General features: G+C 31.1%; 4 protein-coding genes across 5 annotated transcripts; 3 read left to right on the top strand and 1 right to left on the bottom strand.

The window, feature by feature from the left end:
- Nucleotides 1-269: 269 nt before the first annotated feature.
- LOC114423416 (syntaxin-61-like) lies at nucleotides 270-4,237 on the top strand. Its single transcript, XM_028390171.1, has 7 exons — nucleotides 270-447; nucleotides 995-1,105; nucleotides 2,150-2,263; nucleotides 2,385-2,578; nucleotides 3,263-3,353; nucleotides 3,565-3,630; nucleotides 3,850-4,237. Exons 1-7 carry the CDS (start codon nucleotides 394-396, stop codon nucleotides 3,958-3,960), a joined length of 741 nt encoding a protein of 246 aa, XP_028245972.1. The 5' UTR covers nucleotides 270-393; the 3' UTR covers nucleotides 3,961-4,237.
- A 1,919-nt stretch (nucleotides 4,238-6,156) lies between these two features.
- Nucleotides 6,157-11,537, top strand: LOC114423880 (AUGMIN subunit 4-like). Of its 2 annotated transcripts, XM_028390789.1 has the most exons (13): nucleotides 6,159-6,385; nucleotides 6,529-6,576; nucleotides 7,373-7,498; nucleotides 7,683-8,006; nucleotides 8,126-8,225; nucleotides 8,350-8,398; nucleotides 9,001-9,094; nucleotides 9,320-9,391; nucleotides 9,470-9,528; nucleotides 10,595-10,663; nucleotides 10,744-10,795; nucleotides 10,952-11,029; nucleotides 11,323-11,537. In XM_028390789.1, the coding sequence occupies exons 1-13, from the start codon at nucleotides 6,257-6,259 to the stop codon at nucleotides 11,398-11,400; spliced, it is 1,278 nt and encodes a 425-aa protein (XP_028246590.1). In that variant the 5' UTR covers nucleotides 6,159-6,256; the 3' UTR covers nucleotides 11,401-11,537. The 2 variants fall into 2 exon arrangements, 1 of the variants encoding a protein (XP_028246590.1); XR_003668948.1 differs by lacking the exons at nucleotides 10,952-11,029; nucleotides 11,323-11,537 and having other exon boundaries at nucleotides 6,157-6,385; nucleotides 10,557-10,663.
- Nucleotides 11,538-14,532: 2,995 nt separating this feature from the next.
- LOC114423415 (protein translation factor SUI1 homolog 2-like) lies at nucleotides 14,533-16,261 on the top strand. The gene is made up of 2 exons (XM_028390170.1): nucleotides 14,533-14,694; nucleotides 15,655-16,261. Exons 1-2 carry the CDS (start codon nucleotides 14,606-14,608, stop codon nucleotides 16,037-16,039), a joined length of 474 nt encoding a protein of 157 aa, XP_028245971.1. The 5' UTR covers nucleotides 14,533-14,605; the 3' UTR covers nucleotides 16,040-16,261.
- A 3,647-nt stretch (nucleotides 16,262-19,908) lies between these two features.
- LOC114423414 (calcium-dependent protein kinase 2-like) lies at nucleotides 19,909-25,517 on the bottom strand. Its single transcript, XM_028390169.1, has 8 exons — nucleotides 24,270-25,517; nucleotides 23,208-23,351; nucleotides 22,908-23,060; nucleotides 22,143-22,255; nucleotides 21,679-21,846; nucleotides 21,016-21,143; nucleotides 20,381-20,501; nucleotides 19,909-20,298 (listed from the first exon to the last, which is right to left on the bottom strand). The coding sequence occupies exons 1-8, from the start codon at nucleotides 25,021-25,023 to the stop codon at nucleotides 20,224-20,226; spliced, it is 1,656 nt and encodes a 551-aa protein (XP_028245970.1). The 5' UTR covers nucleotides 25,024-25,517; the 3' UTR covers nucleotides 19,909-20,223.
- Nucleotides 25,518-26,420: the final 903 nt, after the last annotated feature.

The raw sequence follows: 26,420 nt of genomic DNA, 5'->3' as shown, positions 1-26,420 counted from the left end.
AAATAACGACCATTATGGAATCAAACCATAACACAAAATTTGATAGGAGCTAAACAACGTTTTTTTTTTTATAAGAACAAAAATCATAAAACGGGTACATTACAAGAACTAGAAGTATTTAAGCAATTTAAAAAATATATAAGATTGTTTTTAAATTCTGTAAATCAAAACTAAACTCTAATTTTAAAACTATTAATATAATAGTTTATTTGTTATATTTTTGTATTTTATTTATAAAATTAATTTGTGTTCTTAGCATGAAGAACTAATAAGTTGAATAATCAAAGGCAAAAGGAAGAAGCAAAACCAAACGCAAATTTTTTGGAAGGCAAAACCAAACGCAGTGCGTGTGTTCTTCTCTGAAGTCTGAACCATTCGTTCCTCTCTCATAACATGCCCTCTGCTCAGGATCCATTTTACGTTGTCAAGGCCGAGATTCAAGATTCTGTAACTTTCTTTTTCTCAATTCACCTAGGGTTCGCTTTTAGTCTAATTCGGATAAGAAATTTTCAATTTTCCTTGAATAATTTGTGCTCTATATTTGATTGATTGAATGCTATTTTTTTAAAAAAAAAAATTTTGCTTTAGTGGTGTTATAGTTGTTTAGATTTCATTTTCTTGTCTCTTAGGTTATTAATCTGATTAGGCTTTTTCCTACGTAAATTTGGGATTTTTTAAGGAAACCCAATTCCGATCTGTGGCTTTATAGTGTGTACACTGCACGATTTCTTGTGGGCGTATATGTGATTGGAGCAGAGAGCACTGGAAAAAAAATTACTATATGTGGATTTGGGGTTTTGATTAAAATTTGAAGTGGGATCTGCAACTGAAACAGGATATTATGCTAAACAGAAATGTGAATTGATGAATTGTTGTGGTGTTAGGATTTGTGTTTTGATGGGATCAGTATTCAGTTTTTTTCTTCTTTTTTTTTTTTTTTTGAAGTGGGAATGTGTTTATTTGATTGTCTGATTATTTGTTAATTTCTGTGAAGATTGATAAGCTGCAATCTACTTTTCACCAATGGGAAAGCAAGTCTGGAGCTGCGGAACAAGGACATCTTACAAAGGAGGTTCTTGCTGGATGCGAAAGCATAGAGTGGCAGGTAGACCTATTGTGTGCATATGCAGAATCAATGACAGAATGGATTATTGTTAGATGAGCTTTTTCATTCTTCGAACATGTTCTTGCCATAAGTTGCATGAATTCAGAATTATTAGACTTTAGACATGCTCTTTGGTGGCTTTTGGTGCTTCAATACTTGGTGATTTCTTGGCTGGAAGGACTTGAATGATTTCGTTTAACTCTCTAAAATACTTCAATCCTTACCTTTTGGAATTCCTCGATTTTGGGGTACTTTGAAGGAAAAAGAAACCAGGTTATTTGAATGCCATTGGAAATGTTTCTAAATTTAATCTAAATATCATTTTTTGGAATACTATATTTTATAAGGTTAATATATCTGATTGTTAATGAATATTAAGTTTGTAAAAATTATCGTATCTAGTTAATTAATTAATTTCATTTAACTCTTCTTTTCCTTGCCCTTTATAAACAATAAATGCGGGAGAGAGAACAGATTGAGTTGAGGTGGAGAGAACAAATCGTGTTCCAGAAACTTATTTTCAGAATGTATAAAAATATTAACTTCCAAAATTTAAATTCTGGAACTATGAATTTTTTTTGTTTTTTCTTAGTTCCAGAATTTAAATTCTGGCAGTCATTTTTTTACTGTTCCGGAATTTAAATTCTAGAACAATGAAACTACACCTGTTGATAAAGGGAATTATTGGGAAAAAATACAAAAAATTAAGGGGTATGAATAGAAAAAAGTGGGGGGGAGGTGCCAAAAGCAATCCCCTTAAAATAGAGTTGGATGGGAAGATTTTGATTTTCACACATCTATGCTTGGTAAGGAGTGGAAAATGGATAGAAAGTCACTTCAGTATTTTTTATGCTCTATACAAAAGTCCGATGATTGTAAGAGTGGAGCAAAAATGATTTTCCCTCAATCACTTTCAACTATTTTATTATTTTGTAGTACTAAGCTAGTTTAAAGTGATTTTCATCCAAATTTTACCTGCTTTGACAAGCATACTCTCAGTCTATTATTCCCTCAATTGCTGAAGTCTGATTTTTTGATAGAAAGGTAGATGAATTGGATAAAGCAATTGCTGTAGCGTCTAGAGATCCTTCTTGGTATGGGATTGATGAAGCTGAGGTTGAAAGCCGAAGGAGATGGGCAAGCAGTGCTCGTTCTCAGGTATCCAAAAGTTTTATAGGGAAGACAGTAATTTTTTTGAATCTAAACATACAGCTGCTGTTTATTATCATTATTTCCTTATTGACATCATGCATAAAAGATTCCTTTTTGACATTATTAGGTTGGCACAATGAAGAAAGCAATGGAATCTGGCAAGGGCTCAAGTACCACAAGCCATGCTAGTGTAAATGGGATGCGCCGAGAACTGATGAGGCTACCAAATTCTCATCAAACTGATAGCTCCAACCAGTATGCTGCCAGAGATAATGATGATTTCATACAATCAGAATCAGATAGACAGACGCTTCTTATAAAGTACTTTCCCTCCTCTCTCTTGCTTATAGAACTGGATTTTGCATGTCTTTTGTTCAACTATGGCATAACACTATTTTTTTTAATCGACTTTTGCATATCTTTGTGAGATTAAGCTCTAATAGTAGCCATTTTTCTTCAATATTTGGTGGACAAGAATGACTTTTTGTTTGGTTGAGACCTCTTAAGTGGATTGAATTATATCGGTCAGTCCTCCCACATGCTTTCTAAGACATGAGTGAAATGCTTTCTATTTAGATGAAACTTGTACAGAAGTATTTTTTTGAGCTACCCCTATTGAATAAACTTTGATGTTAAATTTAAGTGATTATTCTGTGTCTGTATGATTGCATGCAAATTTTCTACTCTCATCATTGTAGATTTTTCTTTGTGAAGAAATTTTCTCATTATCATTTTTTAGAATTAGAGCAATGTTTGGATCTACTCTTGGTATTTACTTAGACTAATTAATTACTGAAATGGTTGATTCCTTTTTTCTTTCTTGTGGAACCAAAAAGAAAAAAAGAATAAAGCCAATTGTAGGTAACCTTAACAAAGGCAAAATCATGAAATACACTGCTCAAGAAATTAGAAAACCTTATTCCCATGGTTATCCTTTCTGGAAATACAATCTGCCTCTGGTTGCTATTTTTGTTCTGATTTATATTATATCTATTGTGGTGATAGGAGACAGGATGAGGAATTGGATGAGCTCAGTGAAAGTGTACGAAGAATCGGAGGTGTTGGACTCACAATACATGATGAACTCACTGCACAGGTAATGGTTTGAGAGGTTTTACCTCCATGATTCTTGCTATTTTGCTTCAAAAATGTTGACGACTAGGTAGTAGCACTTTGGTCTTTTATGTGTTTCCTTCAATTTTCTTGAATAAAAGTATTTTTCTTTTTCTGTTTTTTTTTCTAACTCAATCAATTTTATTTGTCTGAAATTTCTGATTCTTAACACTGTCAAAATCTTAATGCTTCAGGAAAAGATTCTAGATGAGCTTGGTTCTGAGATGGACAGTACAACAAATCGTCTTGATTTTGTCCAAGTAAGTTTCTGTGTCTATTTATCATTTCTCCTTCAAATCTTCTAGTTTGATTTTATCTTTTCATTCTTTTGTGAAATTTATTATTTGAAAGGCAAAAATTTCACCTCTAGGATTGCTGTTATTGATTAATAATATTTAAAGGAAAAAAATATTGTAAAGTTGATTGTGATATTATATATCTTGAAGAGGTGAAATGTTGCTCTTCTATTATGTTTGCAGAAAAAAGTGGCAATGGTTATGAAGAAGGCTAGTGCAAAGGGTCAGATCATGATGATATTGGGTTTGTTGGCCCTGTTCATCTTCCTCTTTATCTTAGTATTCTTCACCTAGTCATTGAGATGGGACCAGTCTCTCTGCTGTTTGTACATGAAAAGAGATCTCATTTTTTTTTGTTGAGATTCAAGATTAATAATAGACATGCATTTAACTATTCAGTTAAATGTAAGTCATTTTGTGCTATGTATGTTTCTGGAAGGTTGTAGAAAGTTCTGATTGTGATGAAAATGGGAAGCAAATAGTTAAGGATTTATAGTAGGATTTTGATTCTTGACACGGTTGATTACGTGAATGATGCTAGTGATATTCGTTGCTTAAACCATTTTTCTGCTGCATGTATTGTTTATTTATTGTTTGTCATTGCTTTGCAATTGTAAATATAGGGACACAAGATAGTCTTGCAGTGGAATTTATTAAGTAGATTTTAAAATAGTAAAATATATCTATTTGATTTCTGAAAAGCAAATTTAGTTTGGTTCCTAGTGTTCATGTGTTTCAAATATCTACCATGAAGTTTTTGATGTGGTATGTTAAGCGCTAATGTGGTACTTACATAGTAATCTACATATCAAATGTGGTACTTACATAGTAATCTACATAACAAATGTGGTACTTTTGTTGGCAAAATGCACAGATGCTAAATGACATGATTTAACTTTGATAAGTACCTACTGTAAATAGGGGTGGTTGACGATGTCTTTTATTTTCTCAAATCTTAAAACACGAAAATTTTCAAATGAATGAACTTTTCAAATAATATTTTAAATTACTCTCATGAGGCAGCAAGGAGAGTAAATTTTCAAATAATAATTTTGAAATTACAGTTGAAACTCATAATAAAAAAATAGTTTTATTTTGTAAATTAGAATACTGAATTGTGAAAGTGAAATTCGTATTCTTTCAATTGGACATTTTCAATATTTTATTCTTCTTTAGAGGTGTAATTTACATTACTAGCCAAAAAAACCATATATTAGACATCTCCAACTCATACTTTTATCTTTATTTATATATTTAATTTTGTTAACGATTATCTCTTTTAATTTACCTTCCTTTATTTTCATATCTAAACAAACTTCTACATTTTTTTAAAAAGAACTTGTTAATAACTTAATTTTATATGATACTTTAAGGATATGTTTGGTAAAATTAATTGAAAAGTTAGGTGGAAGTTGAAAAAATTAAAAGTGAGTAGCTGGATATTAAATTAGAAGTGTTCAGTAAGATTAGTTATTAAAATATTTGAAAAGTTTAAAATGATATAAATGAATATATTTATATTCTATTATTTTATGTTATATTTTTTCATTTTAAGTATTTTATTATTAATCTTATATTATTTCTTAAAATATTTTTAGTCAAATTTAAAATAATATAATAAAATACACTTAAGTAGGTATTAAACGTTTATTATGTTAATTAACGTAATAGTCAAAATAAATCATCTTATATAGAATTATTTAAAAGATAATAGACAAAATATAGTGTTGAAATACTAAATTAATTATTATAAGTGGTATAATGGTTAAAATAAATATTGCAAGATAAAAAATGTAAAATATAATAACAAAAAAAAAATCTATCATCTATCATTATTAATGTCTTAATTTATAATGCTAAATTAATAAAATAAATAATATAATCATTAAATTAAGAGTGTAATATAAAAATATCCAAAACATAATATAAAAAATAAAATAAACTAAAGTAATGACCTATTATTTCACATTAAATTAGTAATATTGTTACACACTTCTTTTATCTCACTAGATATATATTTCATAATAAATATGTTAAGGATAAAAAATATAAAAAAAAACTAAAAATTAGAAAATGCTAGTCAAATAATGTTTAAAAAAGCTACATAGAAACTATTTAAAAAAATTTACTTATGTAATAACTAAATGAATTTTTCAGCTAATAAAAAAAATTTAAAAGTTAGTTAAAATATTTTGCCGAACATAATAATTATAATTTAAAAATAGTATATATATTTAAAAGATATTTATTTATTATAAATTTTAATTACAACATAATTTATTTATTATACATTTTAATTATATAAAAATAAATTGCAAAAGAGTTAAATTACTAACTTACTCTATCATTAAAAACACTTAAAAGTTAAAAGCATCCCATTCAAATTTATATAATTTTTTTTATAATTTATAATTAAACATCATTGTGTATGGATCCAACGGTTGGGATTATCTTTGCTTTTCATATTCGTATGATTGGATGGTCTGAGAAATTGAAATGTTCAACTTCCACTTGAACTTGCCGCTTCTTCAAGTCGAAGACAACAAACACACACAACAGAGACTGAAACGACAGCTTTTTTTGATCTATTATGGTGAAGGGGTTGCACGGGCAGAACCTCCCCGCCCACGTGGCACAGCTGGTTGATCAGCTGGAGCGCCACTGCTTCGCTCCCGATGGATCTCTCATCTCCAAGCCTCTCTTCAACGATCTCCAACTCGTATCCCTCTCTCTCACCACAATTTTCAAATGGGTCCTCCGTTCTTGTTTTAAAAATTTGAACTTTCTCAGACCCATTTTGGCAAATTTCCAAAAAACTTGAATAAACTCGAGTTGGGTGTTGAATTTTGTGTTGATTTGCAGGCCAGAGAGGAAATGTGCAGGGAAAGACTGCGTTACCTGGAAGCCATGGTAAATGCTTATTTATCTATATACAATGAGTAGTAATAATAATAAGCGTTTGTAGAAATAAATAGATATTTGTTTATATATATATATATATATATATATTATTTTTTATTTTTTTATGTCATGTGATATTTGGATTGAGAATTATGATCTGGGAGTGAATATTTAGTTTTTGGTATTGATGAAATGTGTTGGTTAAGTTAGTGTAATTGCTAGCTTATAACAACAACAATGACAACAAAAAATAAAAAATAAAAGAATTGTCCTACTAGGTGAGATCTGTTACATGGATCATATGCTGTCATTTGGGTCAGTTAAAGACCAAAACTTCAGAAATATTGTTTACTACTACCTCGTTACTTTTTATCTGTCTTTTAATATTGTTGCGTAGAAGCCAAGAAATGCAATAAACTTTCATGATTATAATAAAATAGTTGTGGAATTTCCTATTTCATCCCCTTTCTCTTCTTTTCACTCCACGGTAAATGTATGTATAAATTAATTAAAAAAGATAAGGAAATAAGTAAAGGTATAATTGATAAAAGAGTAATTAATGTGATCTTGAACTTTGGAAACGACAGATAAATAGGAACAAAAGTTCTCCAAAAATCCAGCTATTAAAAAGGAATTGAGGGAGTATAAGATTCCTCTTAACAACGTCCTCTGCTGTGTTTCTTGGTCTCCTTCTTCCCCTTTTCATTGGATTAAAAGTCATGCAATGTATTCTCCTTACTGGTGCTTTGAGTGACTTTCTCTGTACTTAATGATTTGTATTTCTCATATCGGGGTACGGTTGCAGGCTATATATTCTGAGGCTATTGCAATGGTGGAGGAGTATCAGCAAGCCATTTCTGTGTCTAACCTTGGTGGAATCAGAGATACTGGCAATCTTTATCCACAGCTTGGGTTGAAGAACTCTCCTCAGGTTTTGAATTATTATTACTGGAAAGTTAGTTTGATTAATGAACAAATATGAGACCTCTGTGAAAATGCTGTTGATTTTGGTCTTAGAAACTTTGAGTCTGCGTATCATGTGCTTAAATGCTTTTTTCTTTGGCACATTGGTCTACGTTGTTTTAAACATAACTTACATGTATATATAATGTCAGGTTTATCAGACTTTAGAGCATCAAATGGTTGTTGCTGAAGCAGCTCAACGATTGAGACTACCTCTTATCTCCAAAGATGGGGAGGTTCATGATGAAGACATTGAAAAGCTAAGTGTAGTGTCTCGAAGCTCCCTTGACAGTACTGTTAGTGGGGCTAATTCTTCTAACTATAACACACCAAGCAGCTCTGTTAGTGGGGCTAATTCTGCCCTTGCTGCTTCGGATCCAGTGGAAGTCGGAGTTGGTGGTGTTGCCAATTGTTTTTTGGGAATTACACCTTCTTATTTGTGGCAAACTCAGCATCGAAAAGCACCATTGTCAGTGGTATACTATGTAACAACATATGAAAGTCAGCTTCTAAGCATGCTTTTTCTGTGATGGATTTTTTGTTATGTGATTAACTGTTATGTTTTTCATTATTGATACAATAACAATATCTTTAGGATATGACTGAATATCGCCTGTCTGTTTCACGGGAGGTAGAGGCTCGCTTGAAGATGAAATGTGAAAAATTATCAGAAGCCTTTGTATTGGATGACAATGGTAAGTGTGAACTGCTTATTACTGATATAATATGGAATTGTGATGGAGAATTGTTGATTTTCTTTGGTTACCATTTTGATTTTATGCGCTAGCTGATTTCTCATTTCCTTGTTTCTTGTTTCAGATTCTTCATCATCGGGAAGTCATAGTTCAAGTTCTCGGCTTCCAGAAAGGTTTATGTTCATTTGAGTAGCCTAATCCTTTTAAATTTTTGGCAATATATTCACTTGTAAGTTATAACATAATAATCCTCCAGATTGTGTTTATGTTGAAGTTTGCGACTTAGACTTCTACATGAGAGGTTAAGGCCAAAAAGGCTACTACCCAGTTTCAATTTTTTGTCTCAACTCTCAGGAGATTAGACATGTGATTTTTTATACATATAGTAAACTACTAAAGTTTAATGACCCTCAAAATCACGCCTATATTTTTTGTGAAAGTTCTTGGATGAGTCAGATCTGTATTTGTACAATTTTAGATCAGTGTAATGATGAAAATGACAAATGTTACTGATATGACTAATAGGCTAAAAGTTTGCTTTATTATTGGTGATCTGAGTGACATGGGTCAAGGCTGATTTGATTTCTGGTTTCTTTAGCTCCACAAGATGGAGGGAATTTTTACTTTTAAAAATAATATCTTATTGTTTTGAATTCTAAGTGAGGTCCTATCTTATATTTTGCATTGCTTGTATCCTATGATAACAAAAAATATTTGCACTTGAAATATATCTGTAGACTAAAGTTACTTGCTTTTCATACTGTTACTTTACCAGGGTGAAACTGTTGATTGAGGAGATTGAAAGAGAAGAAACAGCGCTGCGGGATGACCTTTATTCTGCAGATAGAAAGTTTGCTGAATATTATAATGTATGTGCACAAGCATATAGTACAATAACCATCTTTCTCGTGGACACAAACATTTTCTGAAACTCCCACACTGATAGTGTGTTTGGATAACACATATAATTGATTTCAACCCACACTGAATTTGTTTGCATGTGGGATGTATCATGCATTTCAAGTTGTATTTATTTTTTGGTAACATATTCCCATGGTGGTGTGTATATACTGAATGTCATGATGTTTAAATAGGTCTTGGAGCAGATACTTGCAGTGCTTATTAAACTTGTCAAAGATTTGAAGTTGGAGCATCAACATAAATATGTCAGTATTTATTATTTAATTATTCCACTATGTTGATAGCTATGGACATATATCTTCACTTACCCCACGTATTTGTAGGATGAGATGCAGAAGACTTGGCTCTGTAAAAGGTGTGAGACCATGAGTGTGAAATTGAGGTTTGTTTCTTATCTGCTATATATTTTCATTGTTCTTCACTATAAATATACTGTTGAGGTTTTGAAATTTGAAATAATAAGAGATGAGATGATAAATTGAATAATTGAGAATAGAAAATCTCAAATGAGATTCATTTGGTAAGAAGATAACTTTGCTTTTCTTTTTTAATAGGTTGTGTTTGAAATTCCAAAATGGATGTTTTCTTGTACACAAGTTGGATACAGAACATTGCTTCTACCTATGGGTTAAGATAATAGAAAAAAATAAATTAAATTTTGTATAGTATAACATCTAGACAATGTAAGACTGGCTTGAGCATAGTTTTGTTGTTGTGACACATTGTTAGCACCCAACCCCTAGCTAGTTAGGAAGGTTTGCAGCAGGAGACCTGAGGATTGGCCCTAGAAATCATGTAGGCAGTCACTGTTAGTTAGCCTTGTCAGTGGAGTGTAGGCCTTGTAATTTGTTAGAGTAGTTAATTAGTTATGTTGTGATAAATAAAGGCGGTGGAGGTGGGTTGAGGCAATTAGTTGGTTAATGCGTGGTAGGGAGAGACCAGTTTCTAGAATCCCAGAGAGTGAGAGACAGTCTACATTCTACAATACAATCATTTTTTCTCCTGCTAAACTGGGTTTCTCCGTTGATCCAAATGGACCTTCGTTATATTTTATTGAGGACAAAAGGAAAAAGTACCAAAAGAATTGGATGATGTTGAGCCTAAACAGAGGGGGTTGAATCTGAAACTCAAGGCATAATTCTTGAAATTAATTTGTCCTAAATTAAGATGACTGGATTTATATTCTAATAAGTTTCTAACGCCCAAGTTTCTTTTATTGTCAACTGTTTTCATTTATGATTTGCAACATATTTGTACCTCCACCTTGAAGCAGAGGGAAGCATGATTTGTTGTCCAAAATGATAGTCAGATACTCAGATTATAAGTTTAGATATTAGCTGGTTTTATTCATACATAGTTGCATGGCTTTTGCTTTCTGTTATATTAGCCTCAACTTGTTAATTTTTCCAGGTTCTATCATAATTGTGATATTTTCCATTACATGTCAGTGTTCTAGAGCACGTTCTCTTGCTCGAAACTTACACTAAGGACTCTATACCTGCCCTTCATAAGATAAGGTATGAATGACAAAACCTTTGTAATTGTAAGCACTTTCTTCTTTCGTGTTAATAAACCATTTTTCCGTTTTTAATTTTAGGAAATATCTTGTTGAGGCAACAGAAGAAGCTTCTATTGCATATAACAAAGCGGTATGTTCCTATTCCAAATATTCATCCAAATATACACTTATGGAATAGTTGTGGAGAAATTTATCCAAATAGAGCATAAATTTATGATTGTCTTTTCCTCCATTATTTCAATCATTCATCATGTTTGTGCTAGTTATATTTTGACCCTTGTAACAGGTTACCCGCCTGCGGGAGTATCAGGGTGTTGATCCTCACTTTGACAACATTGCAAGGCAGTACCATGATATTGTGCAGGTGACACCAGCTTTACTAAAATATTTACCTCATTCGTACCAAATATTTATATATAGATATCAATATCCATTTAATTCTCTCAAATGTTTCTATTCTGTTTGTCCTGAAGCTTTCCTCATTTGGGATGACAAAAATGAAGGAATATGAGGATATAATAATGGATATAAAAATATACTAGTCGAATAAATGTGAAACTCTTTGAACTTCAAGGAAAAGGCGCAGATTTATCATTTCAATTTCCTAGGCATGTTTATTTTTTTTTTCGAGTTTAATATGTTGATGATATTGTGCAGAAATTGGAGAACATGCAATGGACAATCCACCAAGTTGAAATGGATCTGAAACGTTTGCCAGATAAACCCAGCACATAGAAGTTTTATGCTTTGTCTCCTTGTTCTTGGTTTGAATTCTTTTTGTAAATGGTATTAAAGGCATCACCCTCAATTAACCTAACATTCAATCTGTGAGCTTTTTTTAAAAAAATAAAAAATATTTGGATTATTTTGCATTACCTTACCTGATAGAGGAGAAAAAGGAAACTCCAAAACCTGCTATTTCTGCTAGTTTAAGATGTCAAATAGTATTGAGGTCTTTATTCTTTTGTATTTAATCAAAGTATTTTTGTGTGCGTAGGTTCTAATACTCAGCTTCTGAATGACACAAATATGGGTGGATGCAATGTATAAGTAAACATGCACTAAGGGAATTAAAAAATCGTGCTTGCTTCAGTTTTTAAAGCTAATTATATAATAAATTACATTAGAAGTTTTTTTTTTATTACTTTTGGAGGTGTGTCATCAAATATACATGTTGTGTGGTGGGATGCTTGCTTCATGATTGATGAGTTTTAGAAAGTTAGATTGACCAAAATATCTTTTGTTATGTTTATATTATTAATTTTGAGAGAAATAGAGCAAAATATTAACCATTTGATTAAAAAAATCATTTTTAATTTATATTAATTATATAATATTTATCATACTCAATTAATTTAATTTGTGACTTAATACTATCTTACAAAGACATTATGCCTAACTTATAAAAAAAAATGCCGATCTGAGAACAAAATAAATCAGAATGTGTCCCACGTTAGGGGTCCTTCCCCTTTATTTAGAAAAAGGGTTTTTAAATTGGTCGGCCATTAAATTCTGAAGACAATGATTCAAGATTAAGTAGTTTAATTGTAATTGAAATAGTCATAATTTAATAAAATTATTTTAACTTTTAATGTAATACATTAAGAAATATTAAATGAAATATATAATATTAAGATAGTTTTTTTAATCATGACCACTTGTTGAAATTTTAAGAGATTTTTATAAAATATCGATAATTATGAAGTACACATTACTTTAAAAGAGTTTTAGGAATACATTAAGTTATAATAATTAATCAAACAAAGTTAATAAAATCTAAATTCATAGGTGATTTTTGATTAATAGACTCTTATCGATGATTGAATGATTTTTTCTTAATCGGAACCTATTTATTCTTTAATTAGACCTTCATAATTCTTCAAATTGATAAAGGAAAAACTATGTGATAACTTAATATATTGGGACCATAACTTTCTTATAGCGTGTTAATCTAATAGAATTACTTAATCAATTAATAATGTAATTTTTTTAGTTTACTTGTGATATATTTTTAGTATAAAATTTGTTTATACCAGCAACTAATTACAAATAGTATTAAATATGATTTTTATATTATGTTTGAATCAAATGTTCTAAGAAGAGAAATGGGAGAGTGAAACGAGAAAAAATATATGACTAAAATAAAGGAAGACAATTAATTCAATGACATATCTTCAGAGAAGCTAAATTAGCTTAGAAATGATTGATAGTGATAGAAATTTTAAACACATTCCCTACTCTCTCTCTCTCTCTCTTTTGTGGTTAGCAGACAGTTGTAGTATTGGATACTCGTAGATTTTAATTGATGTTACTTTTCCTATAAAAACTATGTAATTTTACTGTAATTTTGTTAAAAAAAAACTATGTACTATTCCATAACTTTTAATTATTATAAAAAAAAACTTTTAATTGAATATTTTAACGACTTAATTATCCTAACTATGTTTTTCGGTAGTGAAAGTGAAAGGTGAAAATGAGGGATGCAATGCAATAAAATAAGTAGAAAATGGGATTTTCATATATGTTTAGTACGAGTTAAATGAGGGATGAATGTTATCGAAAAATGAAAATCCCACATATTTTAATTTCACTTTAAAAATGACAGCAGATACGATAAAATTATACACTTGATATGTTATTTTTATTTGTTTTTGAAACTGTCCTTTATCTCGTGACATGAAATAGATTGTTGTAATCTAACTATCAAAATGATAATTAATTCTACATATACCCTAAAAAACTAAAAATCTATTATGCTACATACATATTCGAGTATGCTAAGCATAATCAAATGTGTTTCTTTCTATAATCGAATGATATTGAAAACATAATCAAAGAATCTTTTTATAACACAACACCTATGTCAAATTCATTTTCTTGCAAGGGCATATTCCATTATGCATTTTGGTATAATTGATTATGTACCTTTTTTTTAATAATTGAAGATCAATGTAGAATCATAAAGTAAAAAAAAGAAGATTTTGTTCTAAAAAAATGACAACATGAATAAAATTCGAATTGTAAAAATACTTATTTTTATGCCTACTAAATTACTTTAATTCAACTTTTTCATTTTTTTTTATTGAACAACTTCAGACTAGTTATTATTTATATATCTTTATTCTATATTTTATCAAAACTCTCATTATTTAATTATGTAGGCGCAATAAATGTTTCAACAATATTTTCATTCTCTTTCATCTATTTTTTATTTTTTTTTCTCTCACACCAATCAAAGTCACTTTAAATCAGCAAAACATGTTAAAGAACTAGTAAAATAATATTACACAAATCAAATAATTAAATACAAATGATTAATATATTAAAATTAAGATTAAATCATTTAAAAATTATCCAAAATTAAATTTTAATTAGATTTTATTTCACTTTCAAATTAGTCCATATCTCTTCTTCTAATCAAAGGGGTAACACCAAACACTAATGAAACGCACAAATTCCAAATACGGCTATGGACGTAGAATAACTGCCAGTTCACAGCATCTGACCAGAGAGGTGACAGAATCAACAAACCAATGACTTTAAGGAAAGTTAACTAATTTAACAATAATCGATTATGTCATTTTTCTCGTTCTGGATTCTTCTGCATCTTTCTCTACCATTCCCTTCACTCTATGGGCCCCACTTCGCGCTCTCCAAATATTATTACCTGTTTGGATGCACTTTCCCCTGTCACTCACCACTTCCGCGTTCAATGTACGCAATCGCAGGCACGCGTGTGCCATATTCTTATCCGGAATAAGAATAGGATCCTCTTATCTTCTCACCCAAAAGCACCTCCCGATTTTCCGCACGTCAGCGCAAATCACTTAATCGCCGTCCACGTGTATCCTCCAAGTCATCTCGGCCGTTCAAAAACTTGCGGCCCTCACACACTTGCACCGGCTCTGCCCCACGCACTAATATATATATATATATATACATGCGTAAACCCATCTTCACGTTCTTCATACATATCTTTCTTGTTTGCTTCCCAAGTCTCTCGAAGCATCTTTCTTTCTCTTCCTGCAGGTTCGTTTCTCTCTCCTTTTGGTTCTTGTTTCTTAGGATTTGGTTGTGATCTTTGGTGATTTATGCTTCTGTTTTGTGTTAAACGGTGGTCGTGTGTTTTAAGTAGTTTGAAATACGTTTAATGAACTATGTTTTACTATGTTGTTATGTCTTGTTTATTTAAATGATAGATAGATATTAGATGGTTTTGTGAGTTCGTAGATTAATTTTGTTAAGGTTTTGTTTGTGGATCGTGAATCTGCTTATGATTTATTTCTTAGGTGTAAAAAGTATGGGATTTTGTTAGTGATTTTAGTATACCATAACAAAAACAGTGAACTTTTTATTTTCTGTTTTCTACAATAACTCATTAACTCATGCACCTAATCATCCACTGAGTTAGGTCCCTCGACATTTTTTATTTTCTTGTTAAGGTTTTGGTTTTGATTTTTTGTTTTTTGTATGGATCAATTAGGAATTACCAAATTACACCTTCCCATTGATTCCTGATTCCGGGTATTTGATGATTGGCCATCATCATTAAGTTATAATTTGTGAATATGATAATAATTTCTTACAACAAATATGAATAAATTATATTTATGGATAGAACTTAGATACCGCTTCTATTCCTAGGTGTTTTTTGGTGCTTTTTTCAATCAAAATTGGAGTTCACACTGGTAATCTAGAAAATTAAGGTTACGTGATTACTTCAGATACCGAAATGAAACTCTAATCCTGATAGGAGAGTGTTAAGTTTGATGCATGATTCCGAATACCATTTTTTTTATCAGTAAATGTTAATTATTAGCTGCTTTATTAATTTTTGTTAGCAGAAAGAATGGAGCAATCTTTCTCGCTTTTTTTTTCTTTCTTAATCTCCCAACCAACCTTATATCTTGGCCCAATATGGTTGTTGACTAGAGTCAATTTATGAAATCTTGATTTCTTGTTGTATTCTAAAATTGGCATGTTTTGCAGAAGCTATCCGTGTTACTTGTTCCCAAGTCTCCAACAAGCAAAGTACATGGTTGATTTGGAAATCCAGGTCCCCAGCGCATTCGACCCGTTTGCCGAGGCGAGAGAATCAGATGCCCCCGGGGCAAAGGAGTATGTGCACATACGAATTCAGCAGAGGAATGGAAAGAAGAGTCTGACAACAGTGCAAGGGCTGAAGAAGGAGTTCAGCTACGAGAAGATCCTCAAGGACCTCAAGAAGGACTTCTGCTGCAACGGGACTGTGGTGCAGGACAAGGAGCTTGGCAAGATTATCCAACTCCAAGGCGACCAGCGCAAGAACGTATCCCATTTCCTCGTTCAGGCCGGTCTTGTCCGGAAGGACCAGGTCAAGATTCATGGTTTTTGATTTAACGATTGGTCTTGTTTATGTTGTGGTAGTAGTAGTAGTAATTTGAAGTTGTTGAGTTTTGAAAAGTTTGGATTGTTTCTTTTGTTTGATGAGTGGTGTTGGAATAAGTTTGGTTTGGTTTTCCAATTTTTAATGATTGGATTTCATGGATGTTGTTAGTGAACTTGAATTGCTCAAGAGCAAGTTGAATATAATAAATGATGATTTGGTTTTTCAGAAGATGGTGGAACCTTTTCTACTATGTTTTTACTTTTAGCTGATTTTGCTGCAATATGATTCAGTTCAATGTCTCAATGGTTGGCACTGTTTTTCCTTGACTAGATAACCAATCGACCATCAAAACTGTAACTTAAATTACACCAATAAAAAAGTAACTCATCGGTCTTTTTTATGTTGTAGTAGTGGCTTGCTAGTGCTATAATTTGAAATTGTTGTTGGTGGGGTTGTGAGTCCTGAAGTTTGGATTTTTCTCCGTTTGATGAGTGATCGGATTTCATGGATGTTGTTGTTGAGCTTGAATGCATGCTCTAAGCAAATTTACACAAGAATTTATGATTTGGTTTTTAGAAGATGGTGGTGTGTTTTTGTTTTGAGCTTATTTAGCTACAATTGTGATTCAATTCAGTGTCTCAATGGTCGTAATTACGAGGCTAGGTTAGGATAACAACAATCAATTAAAACATGACTACAATAGACAAATAATAACGAATGATAGAACATATATAAATTTCTCAACATGATCAAAGAATAAATGTTGAGACAAGTGTTAGAATGGTGAATGATTTTATTATTTGAATGTTCAGTTTTAAATATTTTATTCTTCGTATGCACATGCTTTGAATATACTTTGGAATTAATGATAGATCTGTTCATTTTGGTTCTAAAGTAACTCAAGTCTTTACTTTCTTTTGATGTATTTTGTAATTGTCTCTTGACGTGCAAGTACAACCAAACGTTCAATATACATATATATAATAATAATAAATGTGTACTAATAGTGCGAAGTATTTTTTTATAACACTATAATAATAATTGTTATGTAAGTTAATTTGATAGATTTTTACAATAATTATGCTATAATTTATAATAATATAATAATTTTTTATTTGTCGATCATAATGAGAATAATAAAAATTAAACTCATTAATTATTACTTATTATGCGGGCAAGTGGTTAACAATTTGTAATATTTTTTTATCATGGTAAAAATTTATTGATACCAAATAATTTTTGCTAGAAACGATAATAAATCTTAGACGAATGGATAGAAGTTGAATATTTTATTTTTAATATAATTTATTTTATATCCAAACATTAATCATAATTTAAATTATAAATCATTTATTAAATAACACATTATTATCATTTGTGTTATTATCTTGTTGGTCAATTTGTAACAAATAAATATGCTTTCGTGAGATTATCTTGAAACAAATCCTTTGCTCTCTAACCAGTATTCCATTATTCTGTAAACATTGTTGTCGTTTCAGGATCATTCTCGATAATCTTGAAACAAATCCTTATACGGACATTACATGACTATGTCTGATTCAAATCACACGTATTGCAATTTGCAACCTCCACATTAGTTTTTTCCAACCAACTCGATGAAGATCAATTAAAACTTGTTTTTTAGTGACTCGGTTTGATTCTTCGTCAGGATATACTTCTATTAAAAAACTAATTATTATCATTATTATGATGATGATATTATAGTCAAAGAAAAATCAAACGCTCTTGTACAATTAGGTAATAGTACCACATTAAAGTATCACCACTGGAATAGTGTGACGTGACAGGCAAAGTTTAAGAACCGTTTCATTATTTTCTTTTTGTCCAGGAATCGTCTCTTCTTACTTAGGCAATGTTGCTACTTTCTAACCAAGTGAAATATGCCCAACTGTATAATTTGCAGCAATAAACGTTAATTTTGGTACTTTCTTCAACTATTTCTCGAAGTCTGATGTTTGTTTTCTTTCTTTCTATTTTTCAAAAACATTTCATAAAAACTTCGTCATAAACTTTAAATATAAAGGAGTTAATAATTTCAAGTTGAAATAAAACAAATATTAGTGACATATGAAGATATAAAATATTTGTGAGACTCATTTGGTAAACTTCATATACATATAATCATTTAGTAAACTTTTATTTTAGAGTTAAGTGAAGAGTTGCTTAAATATCACAAAATATAAAATAAGAGCAATGTATCATAGTAAAACTTTTGCAAATATTATAGATCAGAACTTGCATGGACTAAATTAGAGGTTGTCTTTCCAATTATGAACAACCCGCGAACCTAAACTCATAAAAAATTATTAATTAGTTTGGTTCTTTTTGAGAGTTTGGATCATATTCAACTCAATTCTTTCAAATTTGTTTAATGCAAGCTGGGTAACAAGTTCTGTTTTTTTAATTTATGACCTGATTCAACCCGTAGCTTTTAATTAAGTTTAATTTATATATATATATATATATAATATAAATTAAATTATTAAATACAAAAACCTATAATTTTTTAATATGACTTATTATCATAAAAATCTATGTTTTCTCATGTTAAATTAATATTAAATAGTTTAAATTTTTTTAGGCTCAACTAACCCAAGATAACTCAATCCATTTATGATTAGGTTAATTTGATTTGAGTTTATTAATAAAATTATACAAATTCAATTCAATTCATAAAAATTTCATCAAATTGAATAACAAATTTAATATCTAACCCAATTCAACTTATAAACACTCCTAAAATTATACTTGCATTCTATGCAAGGTTTTGCAAGGATGTTTCAAGCTCCTTGACATTATATTGTTTCTTTAGTTTTTTTTTTTTTTTAATTTAAACAGGATCGAGGATTACAGTTTGAGAAGATCATGAACCAAATTCATGATGTTTTAGATGAAAAAGAAACATGAAATTCATGGCAGGCATAATTGAGCTATAGATTAATTTTGACACGTGATAAGATTTTTCTGCTTTTAATTAGAAATCATTCTAGATATGATTTGTAAACTAATTATTACAAAATTCAACAATATTACTATCCATTGGAATATGTTATTGGATGATAATATAACCCAAAAAAAAACATTTACATTGATAAATGCATTTTAATTAAATTGATTGAACTATTTGAGTTTGTTTCTTTCACTTCTTTTTTACAACTTGCGCGGAGAATCAGACTCCAAATATTTTCAACCACACCTGTGACTAATACACAAGGATTCAAGTGATTTGAATATGATAAAATCATGGAAAACAAATCTTATGAAGGCTGATAGACGTATTCTGCCATTCCCAACCTAGAATCATTTAAACCAAAACCGCTAAAATAAAATGAAAATTCAAATTGAAAAGAGAGAGATACGGTCTAAGTTTTAAAACCTGAATTGAGAATAAAAATTTATAATTTAAAAGAACAATTCAGCTCAAACGTTCGATTATTTTTAAAATATGACTTTGAAATACTCGGTAAAGGAAAAGGTATCTTCAATTTAATGAATTAAGAAAAAAGAGGCAAAACTGTAAATTGACGATTTGATATGGATGTAGTTGCAAAAAAAATGTTTTCTTTCTTCTTGCTGATTCACGATGGATTGAATAGGTATTGGATTTTCACTCTCTGTCTTTTCCAGGTTTATTGTCGCTTAGATGTACTAAGCATTATGCAAGCACAATCTCACTTTCAATGTTCATACAAGGAAAATGAGAAGGCATTGTCATGGTCAGAATCCAATCCTGTTAACTCCAATCAATCTTGCTGTGCCATAATGGGGTTGTCATCAGATAATGTGGTTTAACTAAACAAGGTTTGATTTGACCACTAAACCACTCTCTTTGTAGCATGAAAACTTCACACAAATTTCAAGCGCAAAAACTTGTATAATCTTATTGAGATATCACCTTTTTCTATGTGAGTTTATACTTTGTGTCCAAAACAAATTCAAAGAGGACTCGGAAATGGAATCTCAGTGAAAAGCAAAAAAAGGTCCCAGAAATGAAAAAAAGGGAGTTGACTAACAGTCATGAGGAGCATAGTAACTCAAAAACATTCTAAATAGAAGCTTTACATGCCTATGAGTGATACAAACTGTTTGGAAGTACTTCTCAGAGGTATAAACCTTTTCTCTAGAGGGGTTTTGGATACCAGGCCCTCAGACTGGTTAGATGGTGTGATTTAGAATAGCTTGCCTTGTTGTTGGTTCCCACTCTTCATCATCGCAGAGAATTCTTCATAGTTGATTCTACCATCCTGTGAAACCACAAGATTGAGTATCGAATATGGAACTAGAATAGAAACTTGTAGCAACTCACTTAATAGAAAATAAGCTTACATGATCTGTATCCACTTCAGATATAATTGTATCAACTTCAGATATGATTTCCTTGATTGTTGCATCATCACCCATACCATATTCTTTCATGGCTGATTCCAATTCATCTCTTGTAATAAACCTGTAATGAAATCAAATGAAAACCAGAGAAGATATGTCATTGCCCCTGACTCTCTATCCTAGTAATGCTAATCATCAATTAATGATTGTTTAAGTGCATGTTTGGCTTCATGTCAAGTTTTTGAGAATCATGTTGAAAAACTAGTAAGCTTGGATTTTAGATAAATGTTCACATGCTTGCTTGCACATTGAGGAATTGATTTCACGTCCATAATGGATTTTTGAGTTCAAACAATTTTTAGGTATAATCAATTTTGAAAAATCAATTTCATTTAAAAAATCAATTTGCCGACGTTACCAAAGCAAACACTTAATGAGGTTGCTGGCCACTGTGCTTTATTATTAAATTCTCAAACAAAATGCATGACACTTAGTTGATAACCATGACATTGACAATGAACTTAAAAATTGGACTCAGTAGTTGAAGGATTCATATGAATGGCATAATGCAAAGTCAAATGCAATTGGAGGAAAAGACTAGGTTGGACAAGAAATCATGATGATGAAGGACTTACCCACTGTTGTCTTTATCAAAATATTGGAAGGCCTTGAAAAGTTGGTCATCTCTTTCTAATTTGTGTCTATGCATTGTAGCAGTGATGAATTCTATGTAGTCAATTGAGCCATTTCCATCTACATCAGCCTATAATTTTGAGCCAAGAAATATAAGTTTGGAAATCCTTATGCTTTGTTTGGATTAGGAGTGAAACAGAGAGAAAAGAAAAACGAATGATAGAAACAAAGATATGTTGTATGGATAAATAGAAATAGGAAGGAAGTGGAAGAATTTATCTATTTATTTGAAGGGGTGAAAAAGAAAGTGGAAGGAAATAAATGAATTATATAAAGAAACTTAACTTTTAATATGATTGTTTTTTCTTAACATAAAATTATTTCTTATTTTTGAAAAAAATTTATTATAATTTTTTTTTTAAAAATTAAACCAAAAAATGAAAGAAAAAGATAATTTCCTTCCCATTTCATTCTTTTTTTTTGGGGGATGTTTTATAGTGTATCTCACATAAATAATTTCCCTCCTTCCTATTTCCCCTCTCAAATAAACAGTGAAAATTTAATATTTCTACTTGTCTCCCTCCTTATTTCCTCCCAATCCATTCTATTTCTCCCCAAACAAACAAGGTAAAAGAAAAAATATAGAGGACAAAAGAACAGCTTACAGCTTCCATAAGTTGCTTCACTTCAGCCTCTGTAAGCTTTGAGCCAAGTCTATGCAATCCTGACTTAAGTTCTTCATAGGTGATTGTACCACTCTTGTCAGTGTCCATATTTGTAAACATTGCCTTCAAACCTTGGATCTCTTCTGCAGACATATTCTCAGCAATGACCTAAAAGAATGTTCAAAATCAAGTTAGTTTTTTGAATTGCAAGACCTAGATAATCCTTCACTATAAAGTTACATAGATTGGTCTAACTCAGTCATAACAGGAACACTAGAATGAAATTTTTCACATCTCAATGTTGTAACTACTTTAATAGACATTTTAAAGAAGTTATGGTTTAAAGTTAACCTTTGATAATTTTTAGCAATCCATAGACATAGAGGTACTTAGTATGCTATCTAGGGAAACAAGTATTAAAGATCACTTTGGTATCTCTTCATGCAGATTGTGGATGGACATACCTTCAAGGCAAGTTTCTTTAGCTTATTCATTGCTCTAAATTGCTTCATTCTGGAAAGGACTGCACTGTCTATCGGCTTGTCTGAAGCATTTCCATCTTTAATCCATGGGTGCTCTAATCATTCATACAATATATAAATCAGTTACAAGAGAGAATAAAATCCAAGAACCAAGAAATTTCATAAGGATGCTCAACCCATGTTATCAGTCAGCAACAGTTGCAAACAGCAGCAGCTGCTGATTATATCAGAACATTGTTATTATGTTCCCAAAAGCACATGCGCGCACGTGCACACACACACACACACTATTATTTATCAAACAAATACCTAACAAATAAATAATTTACATCCTTAAAGATAACGGAAGGACTTGTATATTTGTGATAAACTGAGGATACAGTTTTGTGATGTAATATATCTTGTCTGACAAATCTCCAGTCTTAACAACTAGTAAGTTCACTTGCAGAGTATGTTGGCATACCTGTATAGATATAGCATAATATACAGATATGAAATAGCCTTTGAAATCTACAAGCTATTAAGTGAATTCAGTTTCTTCATGCATTACAATTAACAATAGTTATTTGTACATACTACAATAGCTCACAAACTCCTCTTATAATTTATCTTCTAAATCTTACACTACCAGTACACATAAAATTGACCAGTAAGCAGGAAGATACTATCAGGAGTTTTGGATACATTTTAATAAACTTCAAGTATTTAATAAGATTAAGGAGAAAACACATGAAAAAAGTTATATACCAAGAACTTGAGCAGAGGTAATGCGTTTCTTTGGATCCTGTATAAGCATCTTACGAACAAGATCCTTGGCACTGTCTGAGATGTTAGGCCATGGTTGACTTTCAAAATCAATGTGACCTTCCAATATGGCATCAAATATTCCCTTCTCAGTCTCTACAGAACATATTTGATAAAAACAAATTAGACAAGTCTAACAAGTAAAAGGGAATAGAAAACAAAAAGAAAATGTATGTTTTAAGTTTTCAATATAAGTTGATAATTCCTCTATTCTATTATGAAGATCAAAGTCTCAGTGTTTACCAGCCCAAAATGGAGGGACTCCACTAAGTAAGATATACAATATGACTCCTGCACTCCATATATCTATTTCCTTCCCACATCTGCGCCGCAGAACTTCAGGAGCAACATAGTAAGCACTACCAACTATATCCCGATATACCTTTCCTGGAAATAATTAATCAGAGAAATTTAAGTACACATTCCAAAAGGAAGATAATCTTGCTTCTATTTAATTTCAATAAATCATCTGATTGAATGATAAGTAGTTTCAATAGATATTTAAGTGCATGTATTGCCCGTGAATGATGTGATTACAAATGTGTGAAGCACTTCAAAGCTAATTACAGAAGTAAAATGGACCAACAAGCAATAACTTTATTTCCTAAAATTTGACAAAACATCTCAAATTAAGTGAAATCTGAAACGAAAATCTGTCTGCAAATACTAAGTCTGCATGCTTGTGATTTTTGGGTATAGCCAAAGCTTATCTGATAGATCATGGACCAAACTGGATATCAAAGACACCACAATTAGGTATAGTGATGAAATGCTATAAACCAAATGCATAATCGCAAACAGATGGAGGAAAAAGAACAATGATATGAAGCTTTAGTTAAATTAAATGATGGAAGTTAATTCCAACCTACATCTTTTAAGAAAATTGTGCTGTAAAGCACATGCTATGGTTCTCAAACTTTCTAGCCCAGGTTTTGACAAAACAGGGCTGCCAACAAGTAAGGACAATAAAGCTTCTTTGTACTAAGGCTCCCTCACCTACCACACCTACCTATTAGTTGTTGTATGTAAAACACTGGAACCAATACAGCTAAAATTCTAATTTTAAAATTTCATGAATTTGCAAAAACATTTCTAAAAAGCATAATCCAAAGGTAAAGTTTGAGATAGAAACGTTTAAAATTTTTCACTAAAACTTAGCAGCATATTCATTAATATTTCAATCCTAAAAATAAAACTAGCATATTTTCCAATGAAGACTCCATCTATTGGTTAAACTGGAATTCCACAGCATTAAGATGCCAGAGGAATTAGAACTAATGACCATTGAATGAATCAAAACTTTACCTTCTTCAATGAAAACTGACAAGCCAAAATCGGTTGCCTTGAGAAGTGCATTTTCGTCCCTACTAGATAGCAAAAAATTCTCTGGTTTCAGATCCCTATGCATCACACCCATGAAATGACAGATATGAACAACATTTACAATTTGTCTGCAAATTGAAGCAGCAGCCTTCTCACTGTAATGCCCCTTGGCAATAATCCTATCAAAAAGTTCCCCACCTGCACACAGCTCCATCACAACATGAACTGAGCTCCTATCCTCATAAGCCCCTTTGAACTCAACAATGTTGGGTTGACCACTCAAATGCTGCATAATCTGAATCTCCCTCTTTATGTCCTCCTTATCAGATTTGCTCGCAAGTTTCCTCTTGGAAATGGACTTGCAGGCATACTGCAATCCGGTCGAATTCTCAGTGCAAAGATATGTCACACCAAATTGCCCTCTACCCAACTCCTTCCCAAGTGTGTAGAACTGCTTCACATCCTCAAACTGCTTCCCAAGAATTGTGTCTTGCCTAACACCAACAACAGGTTTAGGACTAAGGGCTGGACCAGGAGGCTTCCATGGCATATTTTGAGGCACTGTCTGAGCAGTGGATGCAGCATGCTTTTCATGTAAATGATAAGGTTGATTTGCAGGTGCTCTTGATTGGTTGACCAAAGGTTCATGAGTCTTCTGGTTGTGCACACCACCAGTCCCAGCATGTCTGTAACCATTGTGTTGCGGCTCTGACTCTTTACTTGCACAACAACCCATGTCTCCAGATTCTCAAAATCCAAGTCTTGTGACAAAGAAACAAGAAAAAGAGCTGAATCTTTTATGTTTGGTATCAGATAATCACCACTATTTCAAACTGATTCAGTCAAAACATCAAACAGGTTGAACCCAGATGAGAATTCAAGGAAACTATAACATCTTAAACCTTGGATCAGAAACCTATAAGTAAATCATTCTGAAATTTAAAAAATAATAATAATAATAATAAAAACTTGTCCGGAACAAAATTAACCCTTAGATGAGGATTTTGGAAGAATATATCATATATGCAGAGGAAGTAAAAGGAGAGAGAGAGAAGACAAGTTTGATACTTTGATGAAGAAATTACAAGGAATTATAAAAGTGGAGCCTTGAAAGAGGGTGAAAGAGAAAGAATGTATAAAAAAAAAAAAGGGATAAATGCTAGTAGTACATAAGGTGGAGTTCATTCACATACTTTATATGAATGGATGATTGTAGAACATTAATGTTGGCAAATAAAAGAGAAAAAAAATTGAATGATGACGACTGAGATGATACCTATACCTATTTTGGAGAAACTTTATGGGTAAGTAATATATTAATGGAAAATAAATGTGATAAAAAAGATTAGTGAAAATAAACAACAAAAAAGGTATATAATTGGTCAACTGTTTCATATATGTTAACGAGTGAAAAGTTGGAAGTCTTGGGTTTCACAGGAAGCAACCGGTCACAAGAAAGATAGAGAAGCTTCCTTGGCAGCTGCTAATGACCGAATGAAAGACTGCACCAAATTCAAATATTGCCAACACGATTTATAGGTTAATTCTGCTCACCGTAAGTGAGTCAGATAAATTTTGTACAAAAGAAAAATCAAACACAGAATTTTCTGATAAATAAATTATTTTTTTAAGGTATAACAGAATTTTATATCATTATGTTAAAATCATAAATTTAAGAAAATTAATCTATGATAAAAATATTCATATTTAATATTTGATCCGTTTTAATTAGGATTTTCTCGAGAGAAAAATGTATATCAATCTAAATTTTGTTTAGAAATGCATCAATGGTACATTATTCTTCTAGTCATCCCATACACCTAATTAATGCATCATATGCATTTAAACAAACAAAAAATAGAAAAAATAACAATAAGATTGCCATCTTTTTCCACATTAGATCTTCACCACCACTCATATGCTTCATCAAAGAGAAAAACATGAACATTTAGATTTTAGCCTTTTCCATATCCAAGGTTTTGATTTTGGGATCATGTGATTTTTTTTACTAATTTTTGTGTGCATAATGTATATAAATTACATGGTTTTTTTGTCATGTATTGAATGATATTTTGATTGAATAAAAAATAAATATCAAGAATAATTTACAATAATTCACGTAATTTTTTTAAC

This window comes from Glycine soja, chromosome 8 (assembly GCF_004193775.1).
Source record: "Glycine soja cultivar W05 chromosome 8, ASM419377v2, whole genome shotgun sequence".
Lineage (NCBI taxonomy): Eukaryota > Viridiplantae > Streptophyta > Magnoliopsida > Fabales > Fabaceae > Glycine > Glycine soja.
Note: the sequence above shows the minus strand (reverse complement) of the source record. Positions and strands in the feature narration are given on the sequence as shown.